A 15,396-nucleotide genomic window follows, 5' to 3' on the forward strand; every position below is an offset into this window, starting at 1 on the left:
AAATGAAATGTCTCAGTGCTTTCTTTAGAGAGCACAATTTACTTTCACCATGATGCTGTCTCTGAGCTGCTTGTGGTATGGGGGGGTGGGAAGGAGTATTCAAAACAAGGTCATAGTTTTGCCCATTGTAAAACCTTTAGAGTTTTATATAACGCTTTTTTTCTTTATGCCTATTGCTCTGTGTGTTTTTGCGGCAGGTATCTGAAAAGATTTAAAGTGATGAAACCAAAAGTTCTTCGTAGCTGGTGCCGACAAATCCTGAAAGGTCTACTGTTCTTGCACACGAGAACTCCGCCAATCATTCACAGAGACCTAAAATGTGACAATATTTTTATTACGGGACCGACTGGATCTGTGAAAATAGGAGACTTAGGTCTGGCAACCCTCAAAAGAGCTTCATTTGCCAAAAGTGTAATAGGTAATCATTCTGTTCTTCATTGTTGCCCTTCTTGTCCTGCTTTGGTGGTGAGCTGTTCTTATTCGCATTGTTCGTTTCATTTTAGTGTTTATACCCTTGTAGTTTGGCTGCAGAAATGAAGGTGGCTGTGTGTGGCTAAATCCTCTATACTGCTTAGGAAAATCTCAGTCTATGGTCCTATCTAGAAAATGTTACCATGGCATGGTAAATTCTCTTCTAAATCAAAACAGTAGAGGCCTCCCTATTTCTTCTTAAATGATTTTTAATGTCTTCTCACCATATCCTCAGTATAGGTAATGTTTGACTAAACCTTAATTATGTATGTCCTTTTCATTTCTTATCCTAAAAAAATGAGTCGCTAGTTCAGCATTTATTTTTGCCTTCAGAGACATACTCATTTGCTGCGGGCCTACATTAGCAGCACCCTTGCACTGCAGCTGTCTTTCACTTTACAGTGAGTACGTGTCTTAAAAAAAAAAAAAAAACCAAAAAACCCCACGTAACCCAAGTACTCTGTATCCCAGGACTGCTATTTTACTGAAACCTAATAACACTTTAAAATCAAACCGATTTTCACCAGAACATTCAAAGGCTTTCTCCTCGGGAAAGCCCGAATTCAGGGAAGCACTCCTAGGCCAGACAGCAATTTTTATCTCCATTTTCAGTGGAATTTCAGCACATGCTTAAGTGCTTTCCTGAATCGAGGCCTAAGGGCAGTATTTCCCTGCCAAATGTTAACTTTTTAGCCCCAGCCACTTTGGCACCGACGAAGTTGTTGCAACACTTCTTTGAGTGGAGAAAGTGTGTGTGATGCCCCTTTTCCTCAATTCTAAATCAGTTCAACCCCTTTCACTCAAACTTCCTAAGCAAATTTACCCTTTGGAGACTTAAGACCATGAAAATTTCAGTTTTCTAGGTGAAAGTTTTAGAACGTTGTAATTGAAAATGAAGTAGCAAAGATGAGAGGAGTTACCATGGCAATGCTCATGTTCCAGCTACAGTATTTAAGTACTCTAAAATTCAATTTCTATTCATAAAGAAGCTTTTAGGCTTCTGGAGGAGTGGATAATATCTTATCATAGCAAACTAATCCTGGTAACACCTATTCCCCAGTCAGCAAAACAGTATGCTCTTTTGAAAAGTAATTGCTTAAGTAATTCTTTTGCATCCTAAAGCTTAATAAAAGAATACCTTTATTTATATTGGTATATTTCGGTAACACCAGCATATAGGTGTTAGACTGATATCATTGAGATTAAAGTGGCTGAAATTTTGAGGCCAGATCCTCCGCTCATGTAAATCTGTCTAGCTCCATTGATTTTAATGAACCCATGCTGATTTACACCAGTTGAGGATCTGGCCCTGGATTTTGATATTTGAAGGTTCTGTCCACTCTAGGAGGCAAGTTTTCCATTCAAAAATTTTCCATCCTCACTATCACCACTAATACCAGTAGTGTAGTCGAGGCTTTTGTGGCTGTTAGAATTTTTACCACTGAGCTATCAAACCTGCTCAGAGCAGATCTAGACAAGACGTTAGCAAAAATACTGGTGGCTGCTGGCAACTTATCCGCTCTAGTGATGGTAGTAGTAGAGGGAAACAGTTGGGGAAAATCCTAGAGTAGGCAAGACTTAATGGAAGTTGAGAAAACCCCTTTATAGATTTGGCTACCTTTGGTAATTCTCTTCGGACAAGTGCTTACAAAAAAGAGCAATGGATTGAGTAGCATTGGGCAGATCAGTGGTTCTGTGAATGAATACTGAGCCCATAGTTATTCCAGTTTTTAAGGACTATTAAGCATACAGAAAATCTTTTGAATCAGATTAGTTAAAAATGAATTCATACACAGACCAAATGAGATTCCTGCCCCTTGGACAATATTTTTGGAATGCTACTATAGTATCTCCTGCTTTTTAGATTGCTCCCTCCTCAGGTTGGTGACCAAGTTACTTCAAATCCTGCATAATTCACCAGTTTCTCTTTGTTCTAGGCGGAATGGGATTCAGTGGCAATGTAGTGGCGCTGTAGAGCATAGTCCACATCTGACACAGCCATGAACCATTTCGTAGTTGCAATGTAAGGTTCTGTCACAGGTGGCAGATAAAAGCCCAGTATCAGAATGCAGCACTTTTCTGTCAAGTCACCCTAAGCCAAGGTGTTAAAACTCTATATCAAGATTCAGGGTAATTACAGCTGAGTCTTGCTGACAGGTGGGTCCAACTAGGATATAAAGGGAGTGTCTTTGAGGCAGTGGCAACAAGAACAGAGGAGGGCCCGAGAGAGGCCCTAGGAGTATCAAACCTGGGAGAAGATTAGGCTGAGGCTTATTTTGTGTCTTAGGCCAGGTCTGTACCAGAAAAGGTTTGTGGGTATAGATATCCTGGCAAACCCTCCTACTGCAGATGCAGCTTATACCAGCAGAAAAGTGCTTTTACTGATACAGTTGATACCTGTTCTCCAGCAAAAGCACTTTTATGGTGGTATGACTGTGTCTACCCTAGGCTTTCTACCAGAAATATTTAAAAAAATCATACTCCTAACCAACATTGCTATACAGTAACTCCTCACTTAAAGTCGTCCCGGTTAACGTTGTTTCGTTATGTTGCTGATCAATTAGGGAATATGCTCATTTGAAGTTGAGCAATGCTCCCTTATAACGTTGTTTGGCAGCCACCTGCTTGCAGAAAGAGCAGCCTGTTGCAGCTAGCTGGTGGGGGCTTGGAACCAGGGTGGACCGGCAGCCCCCCATTAGCTCCCCACTCCCATAAGTTCCCTGTGCGGCAACTGCCCAGCAGGCTACCAATTGCCAGCAGTTCAGCTGTCCCTCCTCCCACTGCCATGTGCTGCTCCTGCCCCCTGCCTTGGAGCTGCACACAGGAGCCTCCTGCTTGCTGTGCAGGAGAGGGGGAAAGAAGGGAGTTAATGTCAGGGTGTCCCCCTCCCCACTACTCCTGCCCCCTGCTTACCTAGGGTTACCATATTTAAAAAAAACAAAAAGAGGACACTCCACGGGGCCCCGGCCCTGCCCCAACTCTGCCCCTTCCCCGCCCCGGCCCCACCCCTTCCCCAACATCCCCGCCCTAACTCCACCTCCTCCCCTGAATGCTCCGCCCCCCTGCTCCTCCCCCTCCCCTGCTTCCCGTGAATCAAATGTTCGCGGGAAGCCTGAAATAGACAGGCAGCAGGTAAGCTGGGGCTGGGGCGGTGGCGGTGGGGCGCGAGGAGGCGCGGCCCAGTCCAGCCCCCCCGGCCAAGCGGCTCAGCCCCGGTGTCTCCGGCCTGGCTCGGCTCGGGCCGTGGGGCTCCGGCCGACCCCGGCGGCTCCGGCCCCGGCGACTCCAGCTCAGCTCGGGCCCCGGGGCTCCGGCCCCGGCCCTGGCCGAGCAGCTCCGGCCCTGGCCAAGTGGCGCCGGCCAGCGGCCGAGCACCCCCAGTCCCAGCGGCTCCGGCCCGGCTCGGCTTGGGCCCCGGTTCTGGCCGAGCGGCCCCGGCCTGGCCCCGGGTGAGCGGCGCCGGCCGGCGGCCGAGCACCCCCAGCCCCGGTCCCAGCGGCTCCAGCTCTGGCCCGGCCCTGGCCCTGGCCGAGTGGCGCCGGCTGGTGGCTGAGCACCGCCGGCCCCAGCGGCGCCGTCTCCGGCCCCAGTGGCTCCAGCCTGGATGCAAGCCCCACAACCCCTCCCTATTTTCCCAGACATGTCCGGCTTTTTGGAATTTCCTCCCGGACGGGGATTTGAGGACCAAAAAAGCCGGACATGTCCGGGAAAATCCGGACGTATGGTAACCCTAGCTTACCCCTTCTCCACATAGAGTAGGGTGGGGACAGGACAGGGCTCAGGATGGAGAGAGCTTGCTGGCAGCAGCTGCTGTCTCAACTTCCTGGTCTTTTTAAAGGCAATGTACTTAGAGTGGTGTCAGCACACTTAAAGGAGCAATACGCATCTCTCTCTCTCTCCCACACACAGGGTGTGTGTCTCTGTCTGCCATGCTGTCTCCCCTCCCTCCAGTCGTGCTGCCTTGTAGAGTGTGAGGCTACATTAACAAAATGTTAACCCTTGAGGGCTCAGCTGAATGCTAGTTCATCATTTAGCAGTAAGGCATTCCCCAGGAAATATCCCACCCTCTTCCACCCTCTAACTTCACCACCTCAACCAAGTTTCACAATCATTGCTGTGTACAATATTAAATTGTTTGTTTAAAACATATACTCTGTGTGTGTGTGTGTGTGTGTGTGTATATATATCTATATCTATATCTATATCTATATATATAGTTTTTTGTCTGGTGAAAAACATTTCCCTGGAACCTATTCTCCCCCGCCCCCCATTTACATTAATTCTTATGGGAAAATTGGATTTGCTTAACATCATTTTGCTTAAAGTTGCATTTTTCAGGAACATAACTACAACGTTAAGCGAGGAGTTACTGTACTGGCAAAAGTTTCTAATGTAGACCTGGCCTGAGATGCCAATAAGGCCAAATCCCAAGAAGGAAGTGAGTTTGGTTACTAACCCATAATCCATGCTTTTTTGAAGACTAGGGAATGACATGGGCCACTAGGAGTCCTTCAGAAACCAAAATCATTACTGTTAATGTAGCTAGAGAAAACAAATGTCCCTTTTTGCACCCTTTCATTGATATCCTAGCTGGTGGAAATACTCTTTCTTCCTTTAAGATCTGTGATAAGATCTAGATAATTCATGTTCAGCTTAAGCAGTGCCTTATTCACTCCTCTTGCATCTTTCCTGGCATTCATTTGATAAGAACATTATATTTTATGTATAGACTCCCACCATCCAAGCATAAACCATTCCATGACTAGATGCAGTTCCTTGAATAAATTGTTTGAAGCAAGCACCAGTGCTAAAGGTATCAGTTCAGCTCTGTAGACCTCACCGTTCAAAGTAATTGTTTTTCAGAGGCTCTTTGACAAGAGTTAAACAACTGTTGTGACTGAATTTCTGAGTCTTGGCGCTTAGCGTGGGAGTTACTCATAGCAGTGATGTCATTACTACTTCTATTTGTTCTTGATTTGCTGTATAGAAAAGGGAACTTTTGAAGGGATTCTAGGTAGCGATTTGTAATGAGCTGCTAGTTCCAGTTATGATGGAGTTTTATTTCAGGTTTACCACAGTGTGTCCAATTTCTGCCACCCTAGCCCCCACTGAGAAGGACCTTACTCTGAGTAGTTCTGTTGATTTCTACTCACTGCAATGATGGTAAAATCAGTCTTAATGCTAGTGCTCTTCATGCATGACTTCATATAAGAACTTGGACTACCACACATCCCACCAAAAGTACAACTTGCTAAGTAATTACTACTTGTATTGCTGGAAACAATCTGTAAACTGTCTAGACCAAACGTGAAGTTTCTTGTGTCTTTCTCTTTCCCTTCTCCTTCTCTCTCTCCTCATGTCCCATAAAAAAATCATTATGAAACTTTCAGTTTATTTCCAAGCCCTATACTGTGTTTGTGACAGGTTTGGTTACAGAGACCCCCTTGGGACTGTCACCTGATGTGCTGAGCTAACCTCCGAGCCCGTTTTCCCTGCCAGCTTTGGGACTCCAGAACCCTGTCTTGCTGAGCCAGATATGCTATCCTGCTGCAACACAGACCCAGGTCTGGTCCATGCGCCCAAAGCTGCAGACTTTAACCAAAAACCGCTCAGCAGGTCACCCAGACATCCAGCTCCCAATGGGACCCAAACCCCAAATAAATCCGTTTTACTCTGTATAAAGCTTATACAGGGTAAACTCATAAATTGTCTGCCCTCTATAACATTGATAGAGAGAGATGCACAGCTGTTTGCTCCCCCAGGTATTAGTCACTTACTCTGGGTTTACTAATGAACAAAAGTGATTTTATTAAGTATAAAAGGTAGGATTTAAATGGATTCAAGTAATAACAGGCAGAACAAAGTAAGTTACCAAACGAAATAAAACAAAAACACGCAAGTCTAAGCCTAATACATTAAGAAACTGATTACAGGTAAATCTCACCCTAAGAGATGTTCCAATAAGCTTCTTTCACAGACTAGACTCCTTCCTAGTACAGTCCTCGTTAGTTCCAGCAGGCATCTTAGGTGAAAAGCAGGGGCTTTCTCATGACTGGGGCCCCTTTGTCCTGCTCCACCCCATTTTATAGCTTTGGTACAAGGCGGGAATCCTTTGTCTCTCTGGGTCCCCACCCCTCCTTCTGAATGGAAAAGTACCAGATTTAAGATGGATTCCAGTATCGGGTGACATGTTCACATGTCCTGTTAGACCCCTAGTCTCCATTCTTCTAGGGCTGGCCCGCACGTACCGAGGAAGGTTTGCAAGTAAACAGATCCATTTACAGGTCATTGATTCTGAAGCACTCTTAATGGCTTCCACTTAATATGTTTACATCAGTAGTACAAGTTTATATCTTATTCTCCTAACTCCAGACATAGAAATAATACATACAAACAAATGGGATTAACACACTCAGTAGATCAGAAGCTTTGTAACGATACCTTACAAGAGATCTTCTGCATAAAGCATATTCCAGTTACATTATATTTACACTTATAAGCATATTTCTATAAAACATTATGGAGTGCAACGTCACAGTGTTTCACTTCAGGATTTGCTATTCACTTCTGGAATTCTTACACACAGCTGCATTTCTCACAACGTTACTGGTGAGGGTAGGGGCAGTTATGTGTGGGGTTGTTTTTTTGTTGGGGGGGGGGGTATTTTAGTTAACCTAGTTGTTTTAAAATAATCTTGCATTTACACAGACACAGCTGAAATGGGTACATTTTTATAGATCAGGAAAAAACTGCAGTGAAACATATTTACTGTTTGTGTCTAACTTAAATACTTCCCTTTTGTGTTTAGGTACTCCAGAATTTATGGCCCCAGAAATGTATGAAGAACACTATGATGAATCAGTTGACGTATATGCTTTTGGAATGTGCATGTTGGAAATGGCTACCTCAGAATACCCCTACTCAGAATGCCAGAATGCTGCTCAGATTTACCGGAAAGTAACCTGTGTAAGTGAGCTTTAATAGGTGTACTTACATTTTTCTTCAGATTTTTTTTTTAGCATGGGTCTTTATAATCTGAAGCCAGTTGAAGTACTTTCTTAACCTTTTAAACAATATGCTGTTTTGGACTCTGAATTGGTATGTATGTTGTGGTGGGATACTAATAGGGTAGAAATTACATGTCTCCTTTCTCCTCTTTGGGGAGCTAGAAGATGCTTGCAGGTTTATTTGGAATGTCTAAAATTCCACAGTTGCTTTACTACTATCTGGCATTTGGTTTTATTATAGCTGCATAAGGCGAATTTTAATAATCTCTCTCTGTGGTCTTGGGTCTTTTTATTATTGATTTTTATCTACAGAAGTCAAAGTAGATGGGAGTGGGGAGCGCTGTTCTTTTTGAAAATGGGGGCCTCCCAGTTCAACCGGGCTTCCCACAGTTCAGAATTGTTCCACACACGTTATAGTGGAAGAAAAAGGTTAATGCCTACGTTGCAGCCTCTAGATACTCTCTTAATGTTCCTACATTGTGGCAAAGGATATAATCTGATTCAGACCTCTAGCACTAGAGCCTCCTGCCTTATAGCTTCCTCTGTGACAGCTCATCTGTGTAACAGGTTATCTGAAGGTCACTTGAGAGGAAGGAGTCCATGATTAATAGTGTTATAACTGCATTTGGGAACTCTGTAGGTCTACAAGTCTCCAAGTACACAACTGGGGAATGGCTCCACTGTATCTACAGGAGGGAGGCTAGGTTGGAGGAGAAGGTGGTCTGAAAGGGAGCCAGGAGTGATCTCTTATACCACTGTATATGATCCTGTGCTGGAGATCAAATCCCAAGTGTCCTTGTCTACGTGAGTTGATCTGGAACCTACCTAGGAAAGCTCTGTGGCTTTAATGGAGACCTAGAGATCAGTGGAAAATCACAACCTGCATGGAAACTGAAGTTGCCACTCTACCAGTTTTTTATGCTGGGATGTTACCATTAGGTGAAACCACTAACACAATACTTTCTTCAGATTGTTGTTTGCATTGTTCGTTGTAGCTGAGGTGGTCCCAGGATATTAGAGAGACAAGGTGGGTGAGGTAGTATCTTTTATTGAACCAACTTGTGTTGGGGGGGAGAGAGAAGCTTTTGAGTAGGGTCCCTTCCAGTTCTGAGATAGGTATATCTCCATATATTTATATTACTAGCAGTAAATATGCCCAATGGTTTGTGATGGAATGTTAGATGGGGTGGGAGCTGAGTTACTACAGAGAATTCTTTCCTGGGTGTCTGGCTGGTGAGTCTTGCCCACGTGCTCAGGGTTTAGCTGATCGCCATATTTGGGGTCGGGAAGGAATTTTCCTCCAGGGAAGATTGGCAGAAGGCCTGGGGTTTTTTGGCCTTCCTCTGCAGCGTGGGGCACGGGTCACTTGCTGGAAGATTCTCTGCACCTTGAAGTCTTTAAACCATGATTCGAGGACTTCAATGGCTCAGACACAGGTTTGATACGGGAGTGGGTGGGTGAGATTCTGTGGCCTGCATTGTGCAGGAGGTCAGACTAGATGATCATAATGGTCCCTTCTGACCTTAAAGTCTATGATTCTATGATACACAGAGTTCTTTTGGAGAATTCTGTGTAAACTCCAAAGCTTGTCTCTTTCACCAACAGAAATTGGTCCAATAAAAGATACTACCTCACCTGCCGTGACTTTCTTCACAGTGGCACACATGAAACACCCCAGGCCTTTCTAGCCAGTTTACTCCCCCTAGGAATTGATGAGGTGGGTTCTGTTGTCTCCCTGAGACAGGTGCTTCACCTAGGTATAAAAAAGGTGGGAGTGGCTATGCACACCTCCTCTCAAGGACCTAGAATGGAGCTGCGAGGAAAAAGCAGCTACGCCTAGAGAGACGGCTCGAGCTGACCTACGGATAATGTTGCTTTGATTTCTAAAGCCAGACCCAAGCAAGGTGGTGAGTGTCTAACACTACATGGTATATGGCAGGGGTGGCCAACCTGCGGCTCTGGAGCCGCATGCGGCTCTTCAGAAGTTAATATGCGGCTCCTTGCATAGGTGCTGACTCCGGGGCTAAAGCTACAAGTGCCAACTTTCCACTGCTCAACCCCAGGCCGCCCTGCCCCCACTCCACCCCTTACCGGAAGGCCCCCGCCCATTCCTGCACTCCCCCTGAGCCTGCTGCACCCTTGCTCCTCCCCCCTCCATCCCAGAGCCTCCTGTACACTGCAAAACAGCTGATCGCAGCGGGCAGGAGGCACGGGGAGGAAGGGGAAAGTGCTGATCGGCAGGGCTCCCAGCAAGCAGTAGGTGCTGGGGGTGGCGGGGCGGGTGAGGGGGGTGATGGGGGCTGCTGATGTATTACTGTGGGTCTTTGGCAATGTACACTGGTAAATTCTGGCTCCTTCTCAGGCTCAGGTTGGCCACCCCTGGTATACGGACTGAGAAGATTGCTCACACCTTCTAAAGCAAGGTCCCGAAAGCACAGCTAGTCTCTCTCCATTTTCCTCTGATGAGAGGAGTATCCTGCCAGTCACAGCTGCCCCAGTATAGTGACAGTTCATCCATTTGGCCAGGTCTTGGAAAGGCAGTTGGGGTCAGTAGCCTCATCCAAGAGGCTGTGGATGATGTAGGTTTCAGTACAGTCCCATGAATGTGACGGTCACAGCCAATGAAGCTGGAGACCAAAATGGCAAATCAGGAGATGCCATCTAATAACCGTATTGCTCCACTTTCCTTAATCCCTGCCAGAGCAGAGGAGGCCTTCATCTGGTACCCAGCTACGCAGCCTTGCCTGATAAAACTGTAGTGCTTGTATGGGCCTTTATAATTGAATCTCATATAGCTCAGTAACATAGAGCACCAGTCCCTAACTATTCCCCTGCCATTACTGTCAGACTGGCAGGCAGAGACCCAGGTACTTCTGCTAGAGGGCCTTGTGTTTATAGACCTATTTCTGCTCAGCTGGGTTGATGATAACCACAGGGACATCATGGATGAGCCAGAATTCCTTGGTTGAAAAGTTGGCATTGGTGTCACCATAAGCAAAGTGACGTTGGAGCTGTCTGTGGAATCCATGGCAATATGCTGACAGTATGAGGCCACCACTGAATAGTGAAGTAGTTCTTACTCACTCCTGTGTATTTGTAACTTAGCAAAGTGGGACCTCTGCTATTTGGACTCCCGGCCCAAAGTAGCTTAGAAACACCTTTTTCCTTACAGAGGGCTGCATCCCGTCCTCTGCTCTGCAGGAGGAGTATAATGGAGCTGCTTTGCGGTGCGAGCAGCAGAACAAAATCTCTAGCTAATGTTCTAATGGCAGGAGCAGGACCAGCACATTTTAGCACCAAACAGTAGGGGGTATGTGCAGTCACACAGTCATCTAGCCCATCCGCTACTGTCTGGTCATCTTAACACACTCCTTAGCTGGCGGTGCATATTACCCCTTTCCAAAGAAGCAAAGTGCATCTGGTAGCTCACTGAAGCTGCTTGCTCTAAGTCCTAATGCTGGGAGTCCCTTGTACCTCAAACACAGCTAGCCTGGGAAGAACTTCCAGAAGGGTTAGCAAGGACTAGGTGCAGCCGGCATGATGTGATGGCCTATATGTACTTCTCAGCGCTGCTGGAAGCGATAGTAGCCGCTGAGGGAGTGTGAATGTATCAGAATTCCTTAGCTGAAAAAATGGACATCGGTGTCACCATGGGGAAGGGATTAACTAACAGCTTGGGGAGGGAAAGAAAAGCCTTGCCAAACCCTGGAGGCTGTGTGCAAACTGTCTGTCACAGAGGGACGAGCAAGGAGCTGGTCCTCGTAATGTAAAGATATAAGAGGGAGGAGTAAGAGCCTTAGGAAGGGCTCTTGTTCCCACCCAGGTGAATCTTGCTCTCAGCCTGGACTTCCCCTGGAGAATAGCTGCTTCTGCAGCCCAGGGGGCTACCACAAAGGGCAACACATTGGCTTATCTTTGTGAGTAACCAGACAGGACTGCAGTTTGTTCTCTAGACAGGATGTTACTCCAGTAAGACTGGGGCCTGCTTGGGAACTCTGGGAGGCAGGCAGCGGAACCCTGAGATTCCCTCCTCATATGAGGCCTTTACAGATGGGTTTGACAACCTGAGCAGAAAAAGTTAATTATTTAAAGATTCACCTCATTTAAAAATCCATAAAAACAAACTTTGTTGATTATACAGGCTTTCCACAGTTAGTGCAGCTGGCATTTTCATTTGTCTTGTTAGATCAAAATAGCTAAGAATGTGTAGAGAAATGAAGAGGTCAAATTCTACTCAGTTTTGCTCCTTACAGGGGCCTCAGTAGGGCAGAATGTGTCCATAAACTTCTCAAATAAAGAATAAATTACGTAAATGTGGTTTGTTCATGAACACTATTAAATATTTCAACTTAGAACTGACATGGCTTCAACAACACTGCATACAGATATTTACAGAAGTTTTGTATGAAACATTGATTTGCAGGGCAGGGACCACTTTTTGTATTCTGTGTTTGTAGAGTACACGGTCAGGTCCTGGCCTCTGACTAGGGCTCCTAAGCGCTATGCTAATACAAATAATAATAGGAAATGCACCAGAAATATAACTGCATTCCTGTGTCCTTTAAATTGGAAGAGTATGTCATTAATGATCTAGCCTTAGTGGACCATAGTGCATAGGAGAGTAACACGTTGATTACACTGTTTTTAATTCCTTATTCATATTTCTCTCCTCCTCAAGCAGATGTTAAACTCTAACAGCAAAACAATATGTTGAGCTCTTCTCTGTTAAGACTGTGTAAGATGCTGCTGAAATAACATATTTTACTGTTGCTCATAGTGATAGGAACTGTTGGCATGCAAAACTGTTAAATTACTTTCTGAAACTTTCCTCTTTTCACTCTTTTGTTTTTAGAGGATTATGCAGCCCTAGATTACTATATTTTTGCAATTAAGGCCCTTTCCCCTATCTAAGCTTCTTCACCCAACTGACCCATGGTGCAATTCCATTTTCTTTAATCATTCTCTGTTTGTCCTTTACCTGCGGAGATGTGAGCATGGTGTCCAGAGTAATATCGCACTATGATTTCTTGAGTTATTTTCTCTTTCTTAGGCCTTTACAGAGTAGGTTGAAGATTCTTTGTGAGATTAGACTACTACTAGCCCATGCCCCTACCTGTATAGCCTTAGCATCTGAGTTAATCTAGAGAATAAAATGGCACTCTTCCATTTATAACTTTTTCCCCCCAAGGACTCTCATGAGGACTTTTTTTAGGCTTCTTGCGACAACCAAAAGAACAACGGGAAGACTGGAAACATGTCTGTGATCCTGTCTGTAGTGACAAAGTTAAATTCTCAGATTTTGCACTGGGGATCCAAAGCCTCAATATGCTGGTAATCAGAGTGCTGAGTATAAACAAGGAGGGGAGGGCTAATGAAAATAGTAAAGTAAATTCTGGACTTGGTTCAGTTTAATGATGCACGATGCAAAAAGAAATAGGGGGAAATATAAAACACACCTTATTGCAGCAAACATTAACATTATTTTGTGGTCAGCATATTTCTGATGGCCTTAGTTCTGATGCTGTAATCTCATTTTTCATGCATAGCTTGTTTTTTTCCCCCATAGTCAGATTTTCTTTGTGCTTAATCATTCTGCCAAGTAATTTTGATGTAGACAGTGGAGCATATTTTGTGATTAAATATCTGACTTGCTGCTCTTCCCTTGTAAGTCCAATCCAAATATTTGTTTTACTGGTGCACTGCAGAATTCACAGCAGACAAACTTCAGTTCCTGAATCCATTGGGATTTAATAGATTCCTTATTGGCTTTAGAGGCAGGAGCCTAAAGATCACAAACCTATCATTTTAAAACATCCCTCGGTGGAAGTCACTTTGTTCACATCCTTTCCCTTTTATGATTCTTAATGGGTTTAATGTTCTTCCTGTATTTGCATTTGGTTTATACAAACTGAAGTAACCCATCTTTTGCAAGAGACTGCTGAAACAGACAAGTCGTGTTATAAATCTCATTAAATAGATTGTTCCTGTATATCAGAGACCTTCTTAGATCTGCAGATTAGCAGAATTGTCAACTGTTGTGCTTTGAAACAGAGATGAGTTTGTGATTGCATAGGTTCTCACTGCTTAAAATCCTGGGATGAAATTTGTCCTGATTGGGAATTTTGTCATTCTCTTCAATGGGGGCCAGGATTTCACCCCCCCAGTCTTGACATTTCATCTGTTCTGTATGAAGAGAATATTTCCTTTTGCAGGAACTCTAACTCCATGCAATTCACCCTGCTGGAAAGGTGGGATTTTAGTGCGCCAACACCATATTCCCTACCTGTTTTTTATTTTGGGGGGCCAAGTAAAATAAAGTGCAGGCTTCAGTTGGCCCTGGATATGATTCTCAGACAGTACCCAACATATGGGCGAATCATATTTTTTTTTCTCAGTATCAAAATGAAAGCACCTCTTTCTGTTGGAAGACAAAGCAAGTTACCTTGTGCAGACAGCCTTTGCTTGCAACATGTAATGTGCCAACGTGAGATTAATAGTGCAGAACATACCCTCTATACTGGGATATCACTTCCATTGCTCTGCAGAGTGAAAGGTGGTTTTTTTTGCTTGTTTTTTTATTCCCAAACTCTTAATTATGCCACCACTAACCCACAGTAAACAAAATACCTAAAGCAGCCTTCTAACCCAAGGAAAAGATTGTAGAAAAGGTACAGACTTTCAGGCTGATATGGTTTAGGTTTAACTTTGATTTGTCTGGCATCAGTTGCACATTTCTTAAAGTAGACTGTTATTGTTTCAATAGAGTGATTTCTTCCCCTGGTGTAAAAATTGTATCTCTTTTTAGAGACAAGAAGCCATTTTTACATCTCTTAGAGTCTGGCTTGGAGATTCAATCTTCAATGCCCGAAATGTGCATGGCTGTGCAGGCTCAAAGACCTTTCACTGGAGTCCAGTGTATTTTCTTCTTCAAATCTGACCTGTGTTTGAAGAATGTGAGGAGACTCTTTAAAAATTTCTAATTTTTCTTGTGTAGTCATAAGGCCTTGTGAAGTTTAGCAGCGGAGAACATCATTAGGAAATATCCCTATCCAGGAGGTAAAAAAAACTAACTCTCTCTTTCAGAGGTGGAGGAGCTGGGTCTGCTTTTGTTGACAAAGGCAGCTGTTCAGGTTTCATGCTGCTGTCTATAATGAGGAGTTCTCTAGTCGGTATACTTAAAACTTTGCTGCAGTGTTTCCTTGGAAAGACGCAGAAAAGACAGATGGCTTTTATACAGTGATGAATGAGATGGACCTTTTGATGTCAAATAAGAACGTGAACAGCAGTGTTTCAAGTGACTCTTATAGTAAAAGAAGCAAAAATAAGAGCAGAACTAGATGTGAGAAGGTTTTATATTTAACGTTAATTATATGTAGCCCTGTTATGAAATGTGATTGATTACTTACTTCCCCAAATGCCTTCTCTTTTGTAGATCTACAGAAACTCAGTTGATCTGGTCGAAAAAATCAAAGAATGTTAAACATGGATGAAACTATAGGTTCAGTCCACAATCTTTGTCTAAATGTTTTGTTAGATAAAAATTTAACTCTTAAGAGGGAAAAACCAGGCACACTTCAGCCTAGGAAAAGAACATGAAAATGCACCTCATTTAAGAAACAATCTACTAATTTTAATAACAGGGCCATTAGCAGAGATCTGGATTCAAAAAAACTCTACAGGTTTGACTGTAACTGTATACTAGAAGACATGGGCTGGCGGGGGGGAAATGAAACGAAACAATAGAATAGTAGTATACAAGCAAACAAAAATATTAGGAAGATTACTGCTTTTTTAAAACTGCACCAGGCATTGCACTGTGCTGTAATCCCTGCATGTTATAAGACAGGGGTAGGCAACCTTTCAGAAGTGGTGTGCCGAGTCTTCATTTATTCACTTTAATTTAAGGTTTCGCGTGCCA

General features: G+C 44.0%; 1 protein-coding gene across 1 annotated transcript in view; it reads left to right on the top strand.

The window, feature by feature from the left end:
• The window catches only part of WNK2 (WNK lysine deficient protein kinase 2), a 171,345-nt gene that overhangs the window by 61,440 nt on the left and 94,509 nt on the right, over positions 1-15,396 (top strand). Inside the window, exons 3-4 of the mRNA XM_029911187.1 lie at positions 198-418; positions 7,280-7,437. Of these exons, the coding sequence (XP_029767047.1) occupies positions 198-418; positions 7,280-7,437 (379 nt within the window). The remainder of the gene's footprint in view (positions 1-197; positions 419-7,279; positions 7,438-15,396) is intronic.

The sequence above is a fragment of the Terrapene carolina genome, unplaced genomic scaffold (assembly GCF_002925995.2).
Source record: "Terrapene carolina triunguis isolate 2854851 unplaced genomic scaffold, T_m_triunguis-2.0 Scaffold89, whole genome shotgun sequence".
Taxonomy (NCBI): domain Eukaryota; kingdom Metazoa; phylum Chordata; order Testudines; family Emydidae; genus Terrapene; species Terrapene triunguis.